General features: G+C 35.9%; 3 protein-coding genes across 3 annotated transcripts; all 3 read left to right on the top strand.

Moving 5' to 3' along the window:
- The first annotated feature begins 1,625 nt into the window (after nt 1-1,625).
- On the top strand, nt 1,626-6,718 carry LOC145595438 (uncharacterized). The gene is made up of 3 exons (XM_081651852.1): nt 1,626-2,300; nt 5,612-5,713; nt 5,832-6,718. The coding sequence occupies exons 1-3, from the start codon at nt 1,626-1,628 to the stop codon at nt 6,579-6,581; spliced, it is 1,527 nt and encodes a 508-aa protein (XP_081507978.1). The 3' UTR covers nt 6,582-6,718.
- A 713-nt stretch (nt 6,719-7,431) lies between these two features.
- Nucleotides 7,432-9,166, top strand: LOC145595929 (uncharacterized). Its single transcript, XM_081652360.1, has 2 exons — nt 7,432-8,046; nt 8,388-9,166. Exons 1-2 carry the CDS (start codon nt 7,432-7,434, stop codon nt 9,048-9,050), a joined length of 1,278 nt encoding a protein of 425 aa, XP_081508486.1. The 3' UTR covers nt 9,051-9,166.
- A 2,880-nt stretch (nt 9,167-12,046) lies between these two features.
- LOC145595437 (uncharacterized) lies at nt 12,047-13,886 on the top strand. The gene is made up of 2 exons (XM_081651851.1): nt 12,047-12,738; nt 12,986-13,886. Exons 1-2 carry the CDS (start codon nt 12,178-12,180, stop codon nt 13,622-13,624), a joined length of 1,200 nt encoding a protein of 399 aa, XP_081507977.1. The 5' UTR covers nt 12,047-12,177; the 3' UTR covers nt 13,625-13,886.
- The last annotated feature ends 7,119 nt before the right edge of the window (nt 13,887-21,005 follow it).

Below are 21,005 nucleotides of genomic sequence, written 5' to 3'. Positions count from 1 at the left end.
ACACAAGGGTAATGGGTTAAGCAAGTTAGAGGCCCATTAATGGGCCTCATGAGCAATTAATTAGTCATAAGCATGGTTGGGCTAAGTGTAGTTTGAGTGGGATTAGGAATTGGGCTTGGATTTGGACTTGGACTATTATTTAGAGATATGATCTATAAATAATAGTCATGCCTAGGGTTGATGATGAAGACACAATTAACATACAGTGAATTGTGAATCTAAGCAACCAACATCCAAAAAAAGCCCTCACCCACTCTCTCTCACACGCACGCCCCTCTCTTTCCCCTCTCACCCACGGCCGGCCACCCCTAGTGGCCACGTGGTGTTGCGCGGTGGTTCTTGGCTAGTTGATCGTTCGTTCATCTCCGTAAAAGGTCGATAGAAGGGTTCTTTCGCGACTAACTAGCATTAGTGGAGGTCTTAATTCGTGCCTGTGGACCAAGTAGAGGAATCACGTTTGAGGTTCTTTATCTCCCTATTGTTCTTGGTCGATCATCGTGGAATCACGCTTCAAAGGTATAATTCTTACTTCTTTATGTGTTATGCATGAGATCCTTGGTTTGGTTCTATATGAATATGATTCATGTTATTTCCGCATTTAGTACCTATAATCTCCTACACGTCGCTCTCCCCCTCTCCCTCCTCCTCCCCCTCCCCCAAACCACCATCACCGAATCCCCTTCCCCTAAACCACAATTAACGAAATCCCCCTCACTACCTAAGAAAACCTACGAAATCCCGCTCCCCACCTCCAATTGCATGTTAGGGAGGGAGGTTTCACGGGTTTTTGTGGTGGGTGGGAGTCGGGGAAGGGAGTAGGACAGGTGGGGATGCCGGAAATAGAGTTGTCGTCGAGGGGGGACAGATTGGGGTGCTGTCAGGGCGGAGGGTCGGACGGGGGAAAGGGTAGCTAGTGGGGAGGGTTTTTTTTTTTAATAATAATAATAAAATTTAAATATTTTAGAAAATAAAATAATTAAATAAATAAAAAAAATCAATTTAAATTATTAATCCAATAAAACAATGACACGTGTCCCATATAGCTATTAATCAAGTCACTATCTGGTCATAACTTGTTTATAGCGAATACCCTTATAGTTTATATCATTGAGGAAAAAGTAAAAGTTTGACTTGTTTTTAATGAACTATTCAAAATTTGTATTATTTTTTGACAATTTTTCCTAAATTAAATGGTTGTAAATTAGACATGTTTAATCAAGTCAATGTAATGTAAATAAATAAATTTTAACTAAATATAACACAAAATAAAATCATATGTTAACATGATCATATGTCAAATACTTAGGAGGTAAGGCATGGCATGGCATGGCATGGCATGGCATATCAACTTGCAACTTCTCTCTTGTCGACTAAAATTTGTTTCATTTCAAGATCTTTTTTTTTTTATCATTTCAAGAAACCGAGTAAATATACATTGACTAAATTACCCTTTTGACAATAAACACTTCTTTCCTCCGTTCCTTCCAACCCACAAATAAAAGGACCTCACCCCACCTAAAAAATAGGGGGGAAAATTAATTCATATAAAAATCAACCTTCCATTATTTTCAATTCTACCCTCACATCCCCTTCAACAACACCAAGTAAACAACCAAAAAAACACAATGGAATTCTTCAAGAAAGCCAAAGTGGTTCGTCTCCGTAGCCCACACAACAAGTACTTGACGGCCTCCGAAGACGAGGAGGCCGTCAAGCAAACCCGTAGCGGCTCATCAAAGAACGCGCGTTGGACGGTAGAGCCAATCGAAGGAAAACCAAATGTAATACGTCTAAAAAATTGTTATAGTTGGAAATACTTATCCGCATCCGAGGAGCCGTTCCTCCTCGGATGGACTGGTAAGCGTGTCCTACAATCATCCCCTAGGCTCCGACTCGACTCAACCGTCGAGTGGGAGCCTATTAAGGAAGGTTCCGTTGTGAAGCTAAAAACTCGCAACGGAAACTTCCTTAGAGGTAACGGAGGGGTACCTCCATGGAATAATTCCGTTACACATGATGTTCCTTCTAGAAGTGCTACACAAGATTGGGTTTTTTGGACCGTTGATGTTGTTGAGGTTGACTATAAATCAATGGATGAGGGTGAAGATAAAAAGGGTGTAGTTGAAGATTTAGTAGGGTGCAATGTAGAGGATCATGGCTCTTTGTCAAGGAATTCTTCTTATGCTTCAACAACTATGATAATGGAGGAAAAGGTTAATAATGATGATTGTTATGAGGTTGGATCTCCTATGGCAAGTTCTACACCTAAGTCTGCTAGATCTGTTCGTTCTAATTCTGAGGTAAGTGGGTCCAATTAATTTGTCATTTTATTATAATAACTTTCATTTTCAATGGAAAATCATGTGTGCATTACCTCTAATTAGTAAAGTTAATTACATACAATATTACAGAAAATGTTGACTTTGCATATAATTTGAGTGTGACACAATTAAAGGGAATTAATTTAGCTCTATGACATTGTATTTAGATAATCAATTTGGACTTCCAAACAATACTGAAATTACTAAGCATAATCTTTACTATGGAATAAGGAGATTAACAAGGGATTATTATAACTGGTAAAGCACAAAGTCTAGTATGTGGCTGGCACGGTATGACACTATGACCATCCATCTTGAGGGTACTTTGTTAGTGTTATAGAGGTTACTCGTTCAGTTTTATAAGGGTTACCGTGCCAGTGTTATAGAGGTTACTTAGGGGTTACTTAGTTGGTATTACTGGGGTTACCGGGTCAGTGTTATAGGGATTACTTTATTCTTTTATAAGTGGTCACACGGTGTGGCCAGCCGCACACAAGACGCACTGTTAGGTAAGAAGATTGAAAATTTAGTCTTTCTGGCAAGAAGAAACTAGTACGTTTGGTCTGAAAGGTAGTTCAGAATAATGTGGAAGAAAATGCCAAGGGAGGGAGCAAAATTAGGTGTAGATAACCAAAGCATAAGATATAGTGGACTAATTAAGCTCTAGTTATTATGGTCTTTAATCATACTCATATTACTCACACCTAATTATTATTTCTCGTCTTTAAATTTTTTCCTATTTTAACTTATGTTACAAGACTATCACCATTTAAACAAGAAAATTATTTAACGATCAAGGAATTAGATTACAAAGTACTTCGTATTAATTAAATTAGAACTTGTCAAACTTAAAATAAGGAATAGATCAAAACATAAAATAAAAGCAACTAATTGTATGTGGGGCTCACTTGCTTATTATTGTCCCTAATTGTTTTCAATTGAAAATATCTCATGATGAATTATTCTTAATGGGATATTTTAATGAATTGACAATTGGGTGACTTGGTCAAATTATGTTTTCATTAAGTGCATGTAACTAACAGTGGTTGGTGAGTGGGACTAGAGGTGTCAAACCCGAACCGACCCGAAAAAAATTATCCGTTTAGAATTGTAACCGATCCGATTTGATCCGAGAAATTCAAGACCCAAACTCGAACTGTAACCGAACTGAACTCAACCCGAATCCGAACTTGACCCGATCTGAACTTAACCCGGTACCGATTTGATCCGACCTGAACTCAACCCGAATCCGATTTGACCCGACCTGAACTCAACCCGAACCGATTTGACCCGACCTGAGCTCAACCCGATCCGAAATTGACCCGACAAATAACCGATCAGATCCGATCTTTTTTGACCCGAACTGATATTAACCCGACCCGATCTTAACTCGATTTGATTTTTACCCGATCCGAATTTAACCCGACCATAATTGATTATTGACCTTTTTATTCAAGTTCTTATAAAATATATTTACTAATTATTAATAAGTTAACTTTTTTTACTACAAAAAAAATAGTCTGAAGTTTTAAGTTTACTACAAACCCATCACGTGAGACAACCTGACCAAAAAGTAGGTGGGGTTCATATAAAGAGCTCTCTCTTCCTAGCTCTCTCCCTTTTTCTCTCTCTACCATGTGTTTTTAGAACATTTTAATCATTGTTATGTATTTACAAATACATAACATTCTTTCATTACTACTTCCTCTACAACTATGCATTGTCCTAGAATTATAGGCATTATACATCGTACGGTTATATACACACTACATACATATGCAATAATTTATGCTCAAATAAAAAGAATGTACATAGTAACAATTAACTATCAATATGTATAATGTCAAGTTTTTAATATAAAAATTGAATTAGTAATATAGTAATTCTAACAACTCTAACAAATATCTTATACAAATTGAACTAGTGATAAACTAAACTAATAGTACAGTACTCATACCCTCGTAAGATTGTACAATTGATGAAGAGTTGTAACCTTGTAATAACCTTAAAAAATTGATATTCTTTTTTGTATATATCACCATATGTAACTATTACTCGTTAATATATCACTAGCTCGGTCTCACTTATATAGGTATGATAAGTTATCGATAATTATTCAATCTCAATTTTCCTTTAAGATAAAAATTATACATAACTTGATCAAATGAGAAAACTAAAACTTCGTGCTTCGTAATTAATAATCATATTGAACCAATAATAAGGTAAAAACTCAATAATATCTGTAGATTAAAAATAACCTTATTTGGATATGAATTTGGTCAGCTCGACCAAAATCCAGCCAAACACAAAAAGGAAATGAATTGAAACAGACCATTTAATGAATCAACGGATCAACCTTATCTTAATCAAACCGAACTTGACCGAACCGAAATCATCCAAACCGTAATCAACCCGACCCAAATTCATCCGACCCGAAGTTATCCGGTTAAACCCGTTTTAAACCCGATCCAAATTTATCCGAACTGAAAGTGAACCGATCTGGAGTTGACCCGACCCATATCCGACCCGGACTCGATAGACCATGACCCGAATTTGACCCGACCCGAATTTGACCCGATCCGAGTTAAAAGAATAATTTTGATCCGAACATATCCGACCCGAACAGATCCGACCCGAACAGACCCGACCCAAACTCCATCCGGTTATCCGAATTGACACCTCTAAGTGGGACGCTACTAATTAAAGTACGAAAAGAACATGATGTAAACCAAATTTGGATAATAATGTGACATAATAGTTGCTACTAGTTTCAGATTTAACTTGTTTATGTCATTATTTTGGATGTTAGAAGAGTTTTTATCTTTCAAGGTAGCAAATAACAAATGACCGTTAAATAAACACGAGAGCTTGATCTAGTGGTAGATGCTCTACCTTGCGCCCTTAACAACACATGTTTTAATTCTTCCGGTAGAGGTTCTTGCGGGTGGAGATTTACCTTATCCTTTACTGCTAAGTGTTAGTCGATAAATTTGGGTTGAGTTGATGATGAAGGGCTCGATTTTTGTAGGGTCCGTAATTACTATCCCTTAAACAATAACAAGATCTGAACGTGTCATTAAAAACGCTAAATCTAATTAATTGATGAAACTGGCTCAAGCCACTAAGCATTTTTTACTCCCCTGCAAGGCTGCATCAATATTGTACCACTGATTCACTATCATAACTCATAAACCACCTTATTATTTTTGCCTTTCCTGCTAATGTAAATATGTAATAACCTAAAGTTTTGAAAATTGATTATTGAGATTAATTTTTTCATATGCTAGCAGGTTTCTGCAACTCCTAGTCCAAGGGCAAGTCCTACAGCATCAGATACACATACACCCACCCGAGTATCGCCCCATGTCCAAAACATACGCAATGAGTCCAAGGTACTTATAACACTTTTCTTGTTACTAGTCTTACTAAGCATTACTACTACTCTGTCTCAATTCAAATCACACAACGAACAACTTATCCTGTCATTTCTTATGTTGGTGTTGTGTACAGCATTCCGGTTCTTTTAACAAGCTCAAATCCATGTTAGATGGCCTACAAGACTTACTTGATGGCACGGAAGAAGAAGAAGATGATACAAAAACAGATGCCGATTCAGAGAATTCAATAGAATATGCCTCTAATCACCACCCTCATCAACTAGAAGTTAAGATGGCAAAACAAACTCTTAAAGAGTTGAACAACATGGATTTTGAAACTGTGTTATCTTCAGGGAGAGACAAGAAAATGGATAAGTCCATCAGTATCCTTATTGCTGATGCTAAAGTGTCATACCGCGATCAAACCATCCTTAAGGACCTCACCAACCTCAGAGATAAGCTCAAGTCTATGAGAAATGACCGTGAATTAGCCTGCCAAGAATTGAATGAGTACACAAAGTTCTGCAGTATGAGATTAGAGGTCAAGGCCGAACTTAAGAAAGATGCTGCTAAGGCTCACGAGTTGGAGACCATAGAAGATGGGTTTAGCAAAATGCTCGCGACAGCAAGAGCCAAGAGGGAAAGCATACTGAAGCAACTCGAGGAAGTTGACAGTCGAATCAAGGCTGCAGAAAAAACTCAGGCTGATAACGCGGTTGATATTGAAGAACTCATTTCAAGAATAGGGGAAAAGAGTCAAAGTCTTAGGGAGATGGAAAAGAATGAGAAATCATGGCAAGCGAAGAAAGTTGAGGCCGAAAATAAGTTGGAGAGTATAGAGGAAGAATGGGAAAAAATGAAGAGTTTGCTCCAAGATGTTTGATTGTGCCTTTCATTTAGTGCCAAATTATGTGAATGATTAAAGTGATATCATTATAAATGCAATTTTGTCAAACCATGTATTATAAATTTTTGTACTAAGATATAATAATAGTCAGTAACATACATTTTCCTACCTCATCAATTTGTCTATTTTATAAAAGAGATCATGATTGCGAAGAATACAGCCATAATATCAGGGGCATGATCCTAGGAGGATATTATGCCATCAGTATCTTTATCTTCATGAAATACAGCATTACTTACATAATTAGCAACATCCAACAGTTATAATATTGTATTAAGGCTTATAAAATTCATATTCCGTACAATTAAGAGAAGTCGTAATCATGCTTGTTCCAAAAAATTAATTTATACATTGTTGCTAGGACAACCTAGACATGCTTGAAAATTTTAGTACAACAAAGTTACCATTCGTTGTCTATTGTAAGTCTGTAATTCTACCTTTGGTGCATAGGTAACCACAATAGTCGATGATGTCTATAGAATTTGATCTCAGGTCTTGGGTCCTACCTATCAGACTTTAACCAGCTAAGCTGCTCGGCATCCAATGACCAAATTGGAAAGTTTCACCTAATCACCTTTTGACAAAGTTCGGTTTTCCACAAAAACATGTGCAATCTGATGCAGCACAGAAATAATCTAGAATAATTAATTATTGCAGAAAGAGTCCTCAATTTTGACAATATGATCAACCAAATTAAGCACCACGGTCGTTTTCATGATTAGAACTTTCCCATAATTTTCCTCCCTTTTCCTTCTAAACTAAGTCTAAAAGCCATGATCAACACAAAAGACCTTTTCCTTAACCCCTTACACACCTCTCCGAAAAAATGGAGTTCTTCCAAAGAGCAAAGGTCTTCCGGCTAAAAGCCAGCAACCAGAGCAAGTACCTGATAGCCGATCAAGATGAAGATACAGTCAAGCAAACCCGCGACAGCTCCTCAACATACACACGCTGGTCATTCGAGCTTGTTGAGGGAAAGACTAATGTCATCCGCATCAGGAGCTGTAACAGCTGGAAATACTTAGCCGCGTCTGAAGAACCTTTCCTGCTAGGAATGACAGGAAAGCGAGTTGCACAGAGACCTTGGCTTGGTTCCACAGTCGAATGGGAGCCAATCAAAGAAGGGCCTTACATCAAACTTAGAAGTCATACAGGAACTTTCTTAAGGTCAAACAAAGGACTTCCCCCTTGGAGGAACACCATTACACATGATCTGCCTGGTCATTGGACAGCCTCTGAGAGCATGATCCTGTGGATTGTTGATATTATCGAAATCGATCATAAGTCAACTAATGGTGAGTCAAAATCCTTTAAGGATGTTAAGGTAAATGCTATTCCTTCTCGGTTAAGTAATGCAGTGGATCATAAATCCTTTTCAAGCTGCTCTACTTTGTCAGTTGAGGATGAGGTCCCTTCTACAAATTCGGCCTCCTCATTAGAGGTATGTTTAAAGGCCAAAACTCTGATTTTTCCTTCAATGTTTTGTTCTGCTATTTTACCTTTCATTTCTTTGAAATTATAATAGCTTCATTATTAGATCAGAAACATCTAATCTAGCTAAAATGCTACCAGCTTATATGAAATTTGATCTAGTTAAGCAAAAAAGGCCTAAAAATTATATAATCTGAACTTTATTTTACCACATTAATGTCTGCATTTGAGGGCTGGACTTCATGTTTTCTGATTTGGATCAATGCTTATACAAATTTAGAGTACTAATATGTTTTTTGGCCTTTTTTGGGTTTTGGGGTTCGGGTTTATGTTATGTTTTTCTAAACCCAGCATTCGGTCTCCTTCAGCAACTTAAGGTCTATGTTAGATGGCCTAGACGATAAAGTTTATGCTGTAACAGAACGAACAACATCAGATACAGGACGCGCTCTCAGATCAGAAGTTCATATGGCTAAGCAATCTCTCAAAGAATTGATGGACATGGATTATCATGGAATCTTGTCTTTAGGATTATACAAAGAGCTAGAGAAGGCGGTAAGTATGCTTGCTGCTGAAATAAGAACATCGCGTCAAAAAACTCTACAAGAACAACTTGAGGCCATGAAAAATGACCATGACTTGGCCACTCAGGATTTAGTTGAGTATGCTACATTTGACAGTAAAATATTGGAGATCAAAGCTGAGGTTGATAAGGATGTGGCCAAGGCTTGTGTGTTAGAGGCCACTCTTGACAAATGGTTTAGCGACGAGTATGTGAATGCAAGGGCTAACAAAGAGGAGTTGTTGATGGAATTAGAAGAAACAGAAAGCAGCATCAAGGCTGTGGAAGTGCTCAGATCACGAATAGCGAAGAAAAATGAGAGACTAGAGGAGATGGAGGCAAAGGAGGAATCATGGCAAGCAAGGAAACTTGAAGCTGAAAGAAAATTAGAAAGAGTTGAGAAAGAATGGGTTAAGATTAAGAGCTTGTTTAAAGATGTTAACTTAATTTAGAGGATTCATTTGGCACTTTCTTGCTTTAATGATTAAATTAATTACAATTTGAAAATATTGTAATACAACTTTATCTAGATTTCAGCATTAAGAGGCTCTAAGCTTACTTATTAAAATCTGATTAATGTTTTATACTGTATATGACTTTTGAAACTCATAACTCAGAGAAGTTGTGGTATTGTGTCAACTTGAATTAAACTTTCACATCTATAATTATATCAAAGTGATTAAACATAATGCCATATTCACATATTCAAATTATTGCAACTACCATATAACATTTCATTAAGCCGTTAACGGTTTATGATCACTACTTGCAACTTGTTAGCTATAGCTATGTGATTAAGGACATCCCAATCGTAAACAAAAACCTGTAATTGAACCTATATTTAGCATAGTAACCGTAACAGGATATGGGATCACACCTCGTCTACATCATCACTTATTTTACCTCCAACAACCCGAAAGAAAAAACATATGTTACAATATCACCCACTTGTAGCTGCTAATAGATTAACAAAACTCAATGTTTGTTTCTTTCCTGTAATTTTTTTCCCTCAGTAACAGGTACCTTATGATGGCCGTTGACAAAGACCATAAAGTCAAATTGACCAGATCATTTCCAATGCTTTACTTCCCTTCTCTTCTAATCAAAGCCCAAACTTAAGCCACCCCATCCTTACAGAAAATGGAATTCTTCCAGAGAGCAAAAGTGTTCCGGCTAAAGCGCAGTGGCCAAAGCAAGTACCTGATAGCTCACAAAGACGAGGAAACCATCAAGCAAAGTCGTGATAAATCCTCCAACAATGCTCGTTGGACCTACGAGCCTGTTGTGGGGAAGCCTAAACTCATCCGTCTCAGAAGCTGTTGCAGCTGGAGGTACTTAGCCGCCACTGAAGATCCATTTCTGTTAGGAATGACAGGGAAAAAGGTTGTACAGACGATCACTCAGGGTCCGGCTATAGAGTGGGAACCTATCAAAGAAGGCTCTTACATTAAACTTAAAAGTCATACAGGAAGTTTCTTAAGGGCTAACCGAGGTCCTCCCCCTTGGAGGAATTCGGTCACCCATGATGAGCCTGGTCATTGGACAGGCACTGAGAACATGACACTTTGGATTGTTGATATAGTCGAGATTGATTATCAATCATCAAGGATAGAAAACGGTGATTGTTCAACAACAGAAGAGGTTAAGGGGATTGATACTGCTTCAATTTCCAGCAATGTAGCGCGTCAGGAAGTCTCAAGTCCTGCTTATTTTTCACCTATGAATAGCTTTGATCAAGATGGAACTGCTGTTACAGATGTGAGTTCCTCTTCAGAGGTATTTCTCCTTTTTATTCCTTCAATTTTCTGCTCATCATTTCAGGTAAGCTCTTGTAGCGCGTTAGGACTTAGCTTATATTATTAGTTACACAACTAGTACAGCTTGCATTTTGTTCAGACTTCAGAGCTTGTAATACTCCGTGTTAGGTGATATTGAAGCCGATTAAATAATGACCAAACTTGATTATTTTAAAAAGTTAACTCTTAACAAAAAGCTAAATTTCATTGATGATGAACTTAATGTTAATTTTTAGAGGGATCATAAATGAAAATGATTTCTTCATCAGCTCCTTTTTAGTATTGTTGTTACTTGAATGTGGATCTTAAGTTTCCGGGATGGTTCAATTGGAGACTACTAACAGGTCTTACACTGCTATGTTTTTGGGTTTATGTTCGTCTCAGGATTCTGCCAAAGTCAGCTCAACAAATGGTGCAAAATCAAGCATTGTGTCCGAGTATTCTGCCCAATCTGCCTCTGAAGGTGTTCAGGCACTGGAAGTTAAGAGGGCTAAGAAAACCTTTCAGCAACTGAAGAATGCAGAATTTTGTACCATCTTGTCTTTGGGACAGGACAAGAAGCTTGAAAAGGCGGTTGATGTGCTCATTGCTGATGCAAAATCCATAGGCCGAGGTAAAATCCCTAGTAAAATTGTCAACATTCAAGAGCAACTCAAGTCCATGAAGAATGACCATGAATCGGCCTCTCAAGTATTGGTCGAGCATTCAACATTTTCTACAAAAAGATTAGAGATCAGAGATGAGCTAAAAAAGGATGCAGCTAAGGCTCGCGAGCTACAGGATTTGGAGGTCAATGTCAACAACACAATTGTATTTGCAATAGGCAAAAGAGAAGCATTGTTAAAGCAACTTGAGGAGACTGAAAATGCCATCAAAAAAGTTGAGAAAGCACGGTCTGACAGTATGGTAGAAGTCGAAGAGCTAATATCAAGAATAGAGCAGAAGAGCGAGGGGCTTAAGGAAATGGAAAGCAATGAGAAAATATGGCGAGTGAGGAAAATTGAGGCTGAGAGATTGCTGGAAAGAGTTGAGAAAGATTGGACAAAAGTTAAAAATTCGTTTCCTGATGTCTGATAACATGTAACTTGTGCATCAGTCAGCCTAGCTATATTCATAGATAATTATGCAGCTGTTTGAAAACATTACATTTGATTATACCATACATTTTGACATCAATCTACATTCACATTTTCTACATGAAAATTAAAAAAAAAAAAAAAAAAAAAAAGTATTACCGTTTTTTTAATCTTCCATAATCCATAGTTAAAATACGTGCTAAGTACAGTTTAGTACGACACAAACAATCCTTATCAAATTCTAATCTGCAAATCTGAAGCCAGAGAATAACTCCAATTGATCCTAATGTAACTTTATATATTTATAGAAATTAATTGTTTAATCCTGTCAGCTTACAATTATTATGTTTAATTATTACAACTGTCTCATTAAACTGTACAGCTAATTAAACGCGTACATTAGATAAAATGTTTAATCTTGCTTATTAAGAATAAGATCCACTAAACCAAGAAAAAGTCTATAAAAAGGGAAGAAAAAGTCTTAAGGTTTTGAAAGAAAAGTACCTTTTTTATTCAACAAAAACGTGTGTGGTACTCCATAATCTGAACACATTATATATTCACGCGTTAATAATTGTTGTAATGTTTGCTGACAAATTGTTAAATTTGACAAAGTCAGTCTGACCAAATCTTTCTGATGTTTCCTTCCCCCCTTCTCCAAATCATAGCTCAAAGTAATGAACAATAGAACACATCTTTCATGAAAAATGGATCTGTTACAGAGGGCAAAGGTGTTCCGGCTAAAATGCAGCCACCACAGCAAGTACTTGGTAGCCGATGAAGACGAGGAACGAGTCAGGCAAAGCCGTGATAAGTCCTCGAGCAGAGCCCGTTGGGTTTATGAGATTGTTGAAGGGAAGGAAAATGTGATCCGCATCAGAAGTGGCTGGAGTTACAGGTACATAACCGCGTCTGACGATCCATTTCTGCTGGGAATGACAGGAAAAAAGGTGTTACAGACAATCACCCAGGGTCCCAATATAGAGTGGGAGCCTATTAAAGAAGGGCCTTATATCAGACTTAAAAGTCATAAAGGGAGTTATCTAAGGGCTAATCCAAGGGTACCTCCTTGGAGGAATTCTGTAACTCATGATGAACCCGGAAATTGGGCTGTCACTGATAACATGATCCTGTGGATTGTCGATATTGTTGAGATCGATTATCAGTTTTCGGGAGTGGCTGATGATTGTTCTTCTGAATTTATGGAGGACAGTAGGCAAAGCAATGTTTCTTCCATGTCGAGTGATATGGGAGATCATAAATCTATGGTGAGTTTTTCTTCTTCTGTGTCAATGAAATATACAGTTTTTATAAACGGTAGGAAAACATCATTATTTCTGTAAATTTCTCAATTCCAAATATTATCTAACTAGTTTTTACTCTATAATCTGATAGAGTATCCCAAATGTGATATCATTATTGAAATGAGGGGTGGTTCAATTGGGCTAATTTTCTCTGCTAATTTTGTAATCATGTTTTGAATGAAACTGATCATGTTCGATTTCCTGAACACAGTATTCTGGCTTGGAAGATGAACTTGATGACACCAAAGGTGCAGGACGCATTCATCAAGTGGAAGTTGAATTGGCTAAGAAAACCATCAAAGAGCTAAAAGATCTGGATTTCCATACCATCCTGACTTCACAAAGAGGCGAAAAGCTGGAAAAGGTTGTGAAGTTGCTTATTGCTGATGCAAAATCTCAAGGCAGATTCCCTGGTGAATTAATCAATTTACAAGGGCAACTTAAGGTGATGCAGAATGAACATGCTTCAGCCTCCCAGGATTTGATCCAATACACTAGTTTCTCTACTAGAAAGGCGGAGATTATGGCTGAACTTAAGAGGGATGCTGCTCAAGCTCGTGAGCTAGAGACACTTCAAGGCGAGTTACAAACTGCAAGAAATGCAAAAGAGGAGTTGGTGAAGCAACTTGAAGAAGTTGAAAGTATCATTATGGACTTGGAGAAAGCCCAAGCTGACAATTCAGCTGATGCAGAAGAGCTGATATCGAGAATGGGACAGAAAAGCCAGAAACTCGAGGAGATGAAAAACAAGGAAGGAGCTTGGCAAAAGAGGAGAACTGAGGCCAACAGAATGCTGGAAAGAGTAGAGGAAGATTGGGTTAAGATTAAAACAATGTTTCTTGCTGACTGATCACGGTTCAATTTGGCCTATGCGTCTGTGCAGAAGGCAGTAGGAACCAATATTTTCTTGCTTCTGATGTTATTACACCATTCTTTGTTCCTACTTCTACATCATACTTTCATTTGTACATAATGATAGCAAAGACAGTAGTACTTTCCATCATTGTTCATTCTATTCTATTTTCCTATGCAAGTTTGTCCTTAAAACCCTTTGTAATACCAATACAATCATGATCGCATTGAAGCATACAAATCAGACAATAGTTCATTTCAGTTCAGCTCCTAATTTTCTTCTCTTATGAAATATTCATTTCAGTTCAGTTCAGTTCAGTTCAGCTCCTAATTTTCTTCTCTTATGAAATATTCATTTCAGTTCAGTTCAGTTCAGTTCAGCTCCTAATTTTCTTCTCTTATGAAAAATTCATTTCAGTTCAGTTCAATTCAATTCAGCTGAGTTCAGTCAATGAGAACAGGCCCTAAAACCGAATTAAAATGGCTAACTCATAACTCGGTAAAAAGACTGTAGAGGACAAATAGACAACACAATATCGTAAGCAACTGGGCAAATTCTGAAATTAGTAAATTGCTAATGCTATTAACCAGTACCAATACCATGCATGACTTGTCTAAATGATGTGGTTGACCTAATAAATTAGGAATTCACAATCCTTAATTTTAACAAAATTAATTGACACAGTCTTGAAATTGTAGTGCTAGAAGACTAATCCACCTATAGTTTGCTTAATCAAAAGTATAAAGCTTCTCAACAAGCCAACTTTATCCCAAGTGATATTTTTTTTTTTTTTTTTTGGACAAATTGATAGTAAGAATCATTCCATTTTTTTTTTCTAGTAACTGCTCCACCACTTATGGTAAGAAATCATAATATAAAAGAAGCTCATCAGCATTCAGCTTCAACTAGTTATGGAGTTTTTCATCAAAACAAAATTTATTAGGCTCAGAAGACATCACAATAGGTGCTTAATAGCAGGGTCAGATGGTGAATTTAATGACTTCCAAAAACGCCAGATAAATCGATAATGTACCGACAAAGTCACTACTGAGAGATGTTCACACCAGTGAGTAGGGCTGCAAACGATCCGAGTCGAGTTTCAATCTGTTCGAGCTAAGCTTGATAAAAATTCTCCGTGTTCGAACAATTTCGAGCTTGAACAAGCTTTTAAAAATTTTGTTCAAGCTTGGCTCGTTAAGAATTTGGCTTGTTTGGACTTTGTTCACGAATACACTCGTTTGCATTTCGAGTATAAATTCGAGCTTAAACAGGTTTAAGTCGTTGCTTGATTAAATAAACGAGCCTAAATTTATCATAAAAATTAATTTTTTTCAAGTTTTAATTAACGCATCCATTTAATTTTATATAAGATGTTTTCATCCATCTATAGAAAAAGATAATAGTTTTATTTAATCAAATTTATATGAGTCAAAGAATGATATATAAATTGACCGAGTTTTATTTAGACGTGAAAAAACTTATATATGAACTTAAACGAATTGTTCAAGAACACTATCAAGTTTAATATGATGTTCGAGCTTTGTTCTTCTATTTGACGAGCTTAAGACTTTTGTTCAAGCTTGTTTGTTAGCATAACAAACGAGTTTTCATCGAGCTTTGACCAAGCTTGTTCGCGAGTAGTTCACGAACGTATCAGCTCATTTACACCCCTACCAGTGAGACAAGTCTATCCTCCAGCTACTAAAAATATTGTTAATGTCAAACTCATTAAAGCACCTAAACCCAAACATAGTTGAGGATCCACTGCGTGACCATGTTATTGTCCAGTATTTGAGGATATATAACATAAACGTCGCTAAACCTGTGCTTCCTTAGGATCGGCTTGACAGTGATGGCAACTTTGTGTGAAAGTTTCACCATACACTCAGGTGTACCATGAGCATGGTACATCCGGTGACCCGGTAATAATACAAAGGTATTAAAGAGGCAGAAAGAACATTGCATACAAATTAAAGTACATGAGCCAAAAAAAAAAAAAATCAAAACCAATCCCACCTTGATTTAAGGGATTGATTTGTTATTTACATTCTTTGATTTATCAAATTGATTCAATCAACATGAAACAAATTATATTAACATGAAACAAATTATATTAAAATAATTCATACAATAACAAATAACGTAAAATATATGTATGATTCCAGTAAAACGAGACTCAACTTATAAGAACAAATTATGCCAGTTGTTTTAAAGTTGCATTCCTAACGTTTTGCAAATCATCCTATTCCGTCTACTAATTGTCCCTTCACGTCGGGACTGGCATCACAATGAGCGACATAGTTGATAGTTGGTTAGTACACCCAGATTTAAGCGAAAAAAACATAGCTTATAAATGTAAAGAACATCAATTAAATTATAAGAGAACATATCATTGAAATATAAAGTAAATTCCGAAAAACTAATGGTAAAAAAGGTAATAGATAGTTACTAATTGATTTTTACCATGCATTTAATGTCAAATTATTTAAAAATATTGATTTTATCAAAGGTTATTTTCTACCAAAAATAATTCAAGATTTCATTTTCAAATTTCAAAAATTCAAAATTAAAATATACAAACGAATAAATAAAATATAGTAACTTACATTCTTTCGGGTTTATCGATCTGTATGATACGATTATCCCCATCAGTCATATACATCTCAGCATATAATCAACTAAATCTTCTTCTTCGTCTAAAGTGGAATGAGTCATCCCATCATCCTTGTCATTTAAGTCTTGTGGCTTCTCTGCTTCTAACTGTTGATGATGTCCTGTTACAACAACACATTATTCCATGATATGACTCCTAAATAAGCATATAATAATTACCAAAAACAAGGAAAACACACTATCACCAGCATCATCATCGTATAAGGAATGTTTGACCTTCTCCTCAGATCCACTGTATTCATCAGAATGCCCAGAATGCCCTACATTAGCATCACGCGAAGTCATATATATCTGAGGGTATGTTCACTTAAGCTCAATATAGTTTACTTTTGTTCAGTTCAGCTCCTAATTTTCTTCTCTCATAAAATATTCATTTCAGCTTTATTCAGTTCAGTTCAGTAGATGTGAACAGGCCCTCAGCATCATCACCTAAATCTTCATCTTCGTCTTCGTCCATAATAGAATCAACCATGTCATCGTCCTCATCATTTAAGTGTTCTAACTCCTCTAAGATATCCTCAACAGGTCCTGTTATAAAAACACATTACTCCATGACTCCTCCAAAATAACTTCCACTAGCAATGCATATAACAATTACAATAAAATGTGCCCAACATCATCAGCATCACACAGAAAGCGTCTTTAACCTTTTGGTTTCCTGGTTAATAAAAGAAAACACATATTGCATTAGATATTTGAAATCCGAAAACCAACCCGAAATCAGAGAAGTACATTCCATATAACAAAACATCACACTCACTTTACGAGGAACTTTAATATTATTGTTATTTTCCGAAATAAACTCATCATCATCATCATCATCATCATCGAGTTCAAAGGATACCCGGAAAACATCGTGAGAGAAAAAAGTCAGTCATGGGTTTCTGTAGTGGCCAAATAAAAGAAATCATTCACAAAATAAGATGAACCTCTTCTTCTTCTTCTTCTTCTTCTTCTTCTTCTTCTTCTCCTTCTCCTTCTTATGAACCTCTTTCTCATTCAAACACATTACAAATCCTCATCTTCATCAAGTTCCTCAACGCCTTCCTCTTGTTCTCTCGGATTTCCCTACCTTCCCTACCTTATAAAAAGTGGGAAAATACTCTTATGAATAGTGTTAGGACATTTTTAACCCTGAAAATATTTAATTACCTTTATACCCCATTAATGTTGTATGAGTAGTTTATGAATAATCAATGTATTTATTTTATTGCTAATTTGTTATTATTGATCAATTTCAAAACATGGGTTTTATCGTTAATTTAATTGCTCACTTGTCAGTATAGTCAATTTAGGATTGCTTTAATTATTCTATCCTTCATAAGTATTTTTTTTTTTAAAACCTAACCTTCATAAGTATGATTATGAGAGGTTTTGATTTTACATTCTTTCCTATATGAAGCACAAGGAACTATTGAAGCAAGCATTTGTCCAATATAGTGCAAAAGCAACTGTGTTGAAACTGAAATTGATATATGAGAAATCAGGCTCAAGTGTGGGTTGGTGAATCGGTTATATTTCGGACAGTAAGAGAAAACCGATGTCCATGATTTTGATATAAGTTTACAAGGGTATTGGTTCATTTAAAAAAAGTTCATGAAAGTGAAATCCAAAAGATCATATGAGTAGTTCTAACAAAAAAAAAAAAAAAAAAAAAAAAAAAAAAAAAAACTAGAAGCTAAGACAAAGGTTGGTCAAATACAATAACCAGAAAGTTCAAGAGATTGCGGTATTAATGCCATTGAGATAGTTTAGTTAGTTTGGTGACTCTTAAGGTCCAAGCAATAATTGCCCAAGTTTTTACTCATTTGAACTGAAGACTAGCTTGGTAGAAATTTGAATTGGGAATGAACTTGATTGACAATTTCACACAGTCAATCACTCAACATCTACTGTTATTAATCCTTGGACCTTATTTCTCCACTTAACTTAGGGTCTATTCTCATTGAGTGAACTGAGCTGAACTGAATTGAACGAGAGTTTTGATTAGTTTAAGATTTCAATCTTTATCCAGGGCTCTTGGAGCCTTCTAATCTTGCTACCGACTTAGGACGCACTATGTTCGTTGATTCCGAAAGCATTAAGATATGTGAACTGAACTGAACTTATTAGAGCAGAACTAAACTAAATTGAAATGAATATTTTATGAGAGAAGAAAATTAGGAGCTAAACTGAATGAACTGAACTGAACTTATTAGAGCTGAACTGTACTGAACTGAAAATAATCGTATGTGAACAGACCCTTAGTTTTTGAGGTTACTTGGTCCATTTTGTCCACTGCATTTTTTACCGATTCAAGAAAATAACTTCATTATTTTTGTAACTTTAACAAAATAAATTAATGACTTATAATATTAATTTACTCTGTAAAATAAATTATTTACAAGGAAATCATTGTTAAATGACATTTACTGTAATTATTACGATCATAACTTTAACCGATTAAAACTTAAAGTGAGGTGTATTGGTATCTTATATGAATACAAGAAAAATATAGACAAGTGATGTCCTGCTAATTGAACCATTTCAATCTGTACTTTAAATATAGCAAACATTTCCATGTATAGAACTCAATACTTTATACAACTCCTTCACTAATTCTAGAGTAATTTGCTAAAGTTTTGAGCATTGCTAAGATACATGACATTCAACATATTAATCGCATATGTACAAATAGTTATAATAAAATATATGCAAACATGCATAAGGTATTAAGACTAACTGCAATTACTCAACATGAAACACTACCTATACCGCGAGCATCGCGCGCGTAGGATCCCCTAATTAAATAAAAAGTAGGAACAAGATCATTTAGTAGTAAATAAGGGTTTCAAGGGTTTTGTTACCTTTGTTGTCCGATTTACTTCCACCCATTGTTAAGCGAGCAACGAGAGAGAAAATTAACCTAGAATAATCAAAGGATTGAAAGGGGGGGGGGGGGGTTGGATCATTATTGTAATATCCCAAATTTTTATACGCACATCAATTTAAAACATTACTTTATGAAGTCTTAAAATAATTCAAATTGAATTATTGGTATTTTAATAATTTAAAAAGGTTTATTTTAATTAAAATTTCATTTTTATTTATTTAATTGTTCTAGAAAGATTTTATTTTATTATTCAGAAACTTTGGGACATAATTAATTTATAAAAGGAAGTTTAAAAGTCAATGGAACTTTAAAGAAAGTCAAATGTCAATTGGAATAGGAGAATGAATCATTAAGGGTAGAAAGAGAATTTAGAGTAGGAGGGTTTGAGAAATTGTATAAATACTCATCTTATGAGAAAATTAGACTTTGCCCAAGGTGGAGAATACCCAAATATAAACTCTCTTTCTCTCTCCTCGTATTTCTCTCTCTCAAACCCCTAAATTTTCCCTTCTCCCTTTTATTTTCTCACCTCCACGCCACACACCCACACGCCACACACACGTGGCCGACCACCACCACAGCCAGCCACCGGCCATCCACCGCCACCAGCGAGCGCCAACAACAGCACCGGCGGGCAGCGCGGGCAACAACCATGCCATGTGTGTTCGTGTACAACCCCAAAAAAAAACTCGCTCTCTTGTTTTAGTTTGATCCAACCTTGATTAATTATTGTTTTTGGATGTGTGTGATCACTAGTAGAAAAAAGTAAATGAAAAACGGTTCAAACCCCCTAATGGGAAGCGGTTTTGAACCGCATGCGCTTGGGAGGCTTCCCATTGGCCTTTTAAATGGGAAGGGGTTCCAACCGCTTTCCATTTGTAGTGAAAGGGAAGTGGTTTTGGTGCCAAACCGCTTCCCATATGCATTTCGCTGGTGTAATGTGAAGCATAATGGGGAGCGGTTAGGTAGTCCAAACCGCTGCCCATTAAGCCTAAAATTTTTTTTTGGATTTTTTTGTAAATAACCACCCCTCAATACACCCTATTTTGAAATAACCACCCATTTTTTTTCAATATTATAAAAAACCACCCTTTTTTTGCAAAAGCATTAACTTTCACCACCTCTTAACCAAAATTCCATATTTTAAAACAAAAACGGCGATTATTGAGCCAAAATTTGATCTAGTAGTGTTTTAGGGGGCACTTTAGTCCTCTGGGTTCGATTTGAGGTCAAAATTTTAAAAAATTTATCGAAAATGTCTCATGTAGAATGTGTCACGCAAACCGATGTTATTGTTAACACGCAAAACGAGACATTCTGGTAACTATTTTAAAATCCCGACTTCAAATCGAGAAAATCTCCCCTCAAAACCTAACAGAGCAAGCTTTGGCACAAAATTCGATGTTTTTATATTTAATATGAAACTTTTTGTTAAGAGGTGGTGAAAGCTAATGCTTTTGAAAAAAAAGGGTGGTTTATTTTAATATTGAAAAAAATGAGTGGTTATTTCTAAATACGGTGTATTGAGGGGTGGTTATTTACAAAATTCCCTTTTTTTTTTTTTGCATTTTTATTTTATTTTTATTTTATTTTATTTTATTTTATTTTTTTTTTTTTTTGCATTTTTTTTGCATTTTTTTCACCTAAATTGCAGTAGATGCATATATATGGTTACTAGTTTAGGACCCGTGCCATGCACGGTCTATTAAAAAAATTTTAAAAATTGACAAAACATACACATAATATAAAGCGTGAACAAACAAACAATTGACGTAATATAATGTTGCAATGACCATTTTATTATTGTTAATAATAAAGTATTTGTCAAGAAAA

This window comes from Chenopodium album, chromosome 19 (assembly GCF_948465745.1).
Source record: "Chenopodium album chromosome 19, dcCheAlbu1.1, whole genome shotgun sequence".
In the NCBI taxonomy this organism is placed as follows: Eukaryota; Viridiplantae; Streptophyta; class Magnoliopsida; order Caryophyllales; family Amaranthaceae; genus Chenopodium; species Chenopodium album.
The sequence above is the reverse complement of the archived record's forward strand: the minus strand, read 5'-3'. Positions and strand labels throughout refer to the sequence as shown.

Bases quoted from the DNA above. Each gene is read 5' to 3' on its own strand.
- LOC145595438 (XM_081651852.1), top strand. From the start codon at position 1,626: ATGGAATTCTTCAAGAAAGCCAAAGTGGTTCGTCTCCGTAGCCCACAC. The intron at 2,301-5,611 runs GTAAGTGGGTCC...ATATGCTAGCAG, and splicing joins CTGTTCGTTCTAATTCTGAG to GTTTCTGCAACTCCTAGTCC. The intron at 5,714-5,831 runs GTACTTATAACA...TGTTGTGTACAG, and splicing joins ACATACGCAATGAGTCCAAG to CATTCCGGTTCTTTTAACAA.
- LOC145595437 (XM_081651851.1), top strand. From the start codon at position 12,178: ATGGATCTGTTACAGAGGGCAAAGGTGTTCCGGCTAAAATGCAGCCAC. The intron at 12,739-12,985 runs GTGAGTTTTTCT...TCCTGAACACAG, and splicing joins TGGGAGATCATAAATCTATG to TATTCTGGCTTGGAAGATGA.
- LOC145595929 (XM_081652360.1), top strand. From the start codon at position 7,432: ATGGAGTTCTTCCAAAGAGCAAAGGTCTTCCGGCTAAAAGCCAGCAAC. The intron at 8,047-8,387 runs GTATGTTTAAAG...TTCTAAACCCAG, and splicing joins ATTCGGCCTCCTCATTAGAG to CATTCGGTCTCCTTCAGCAA.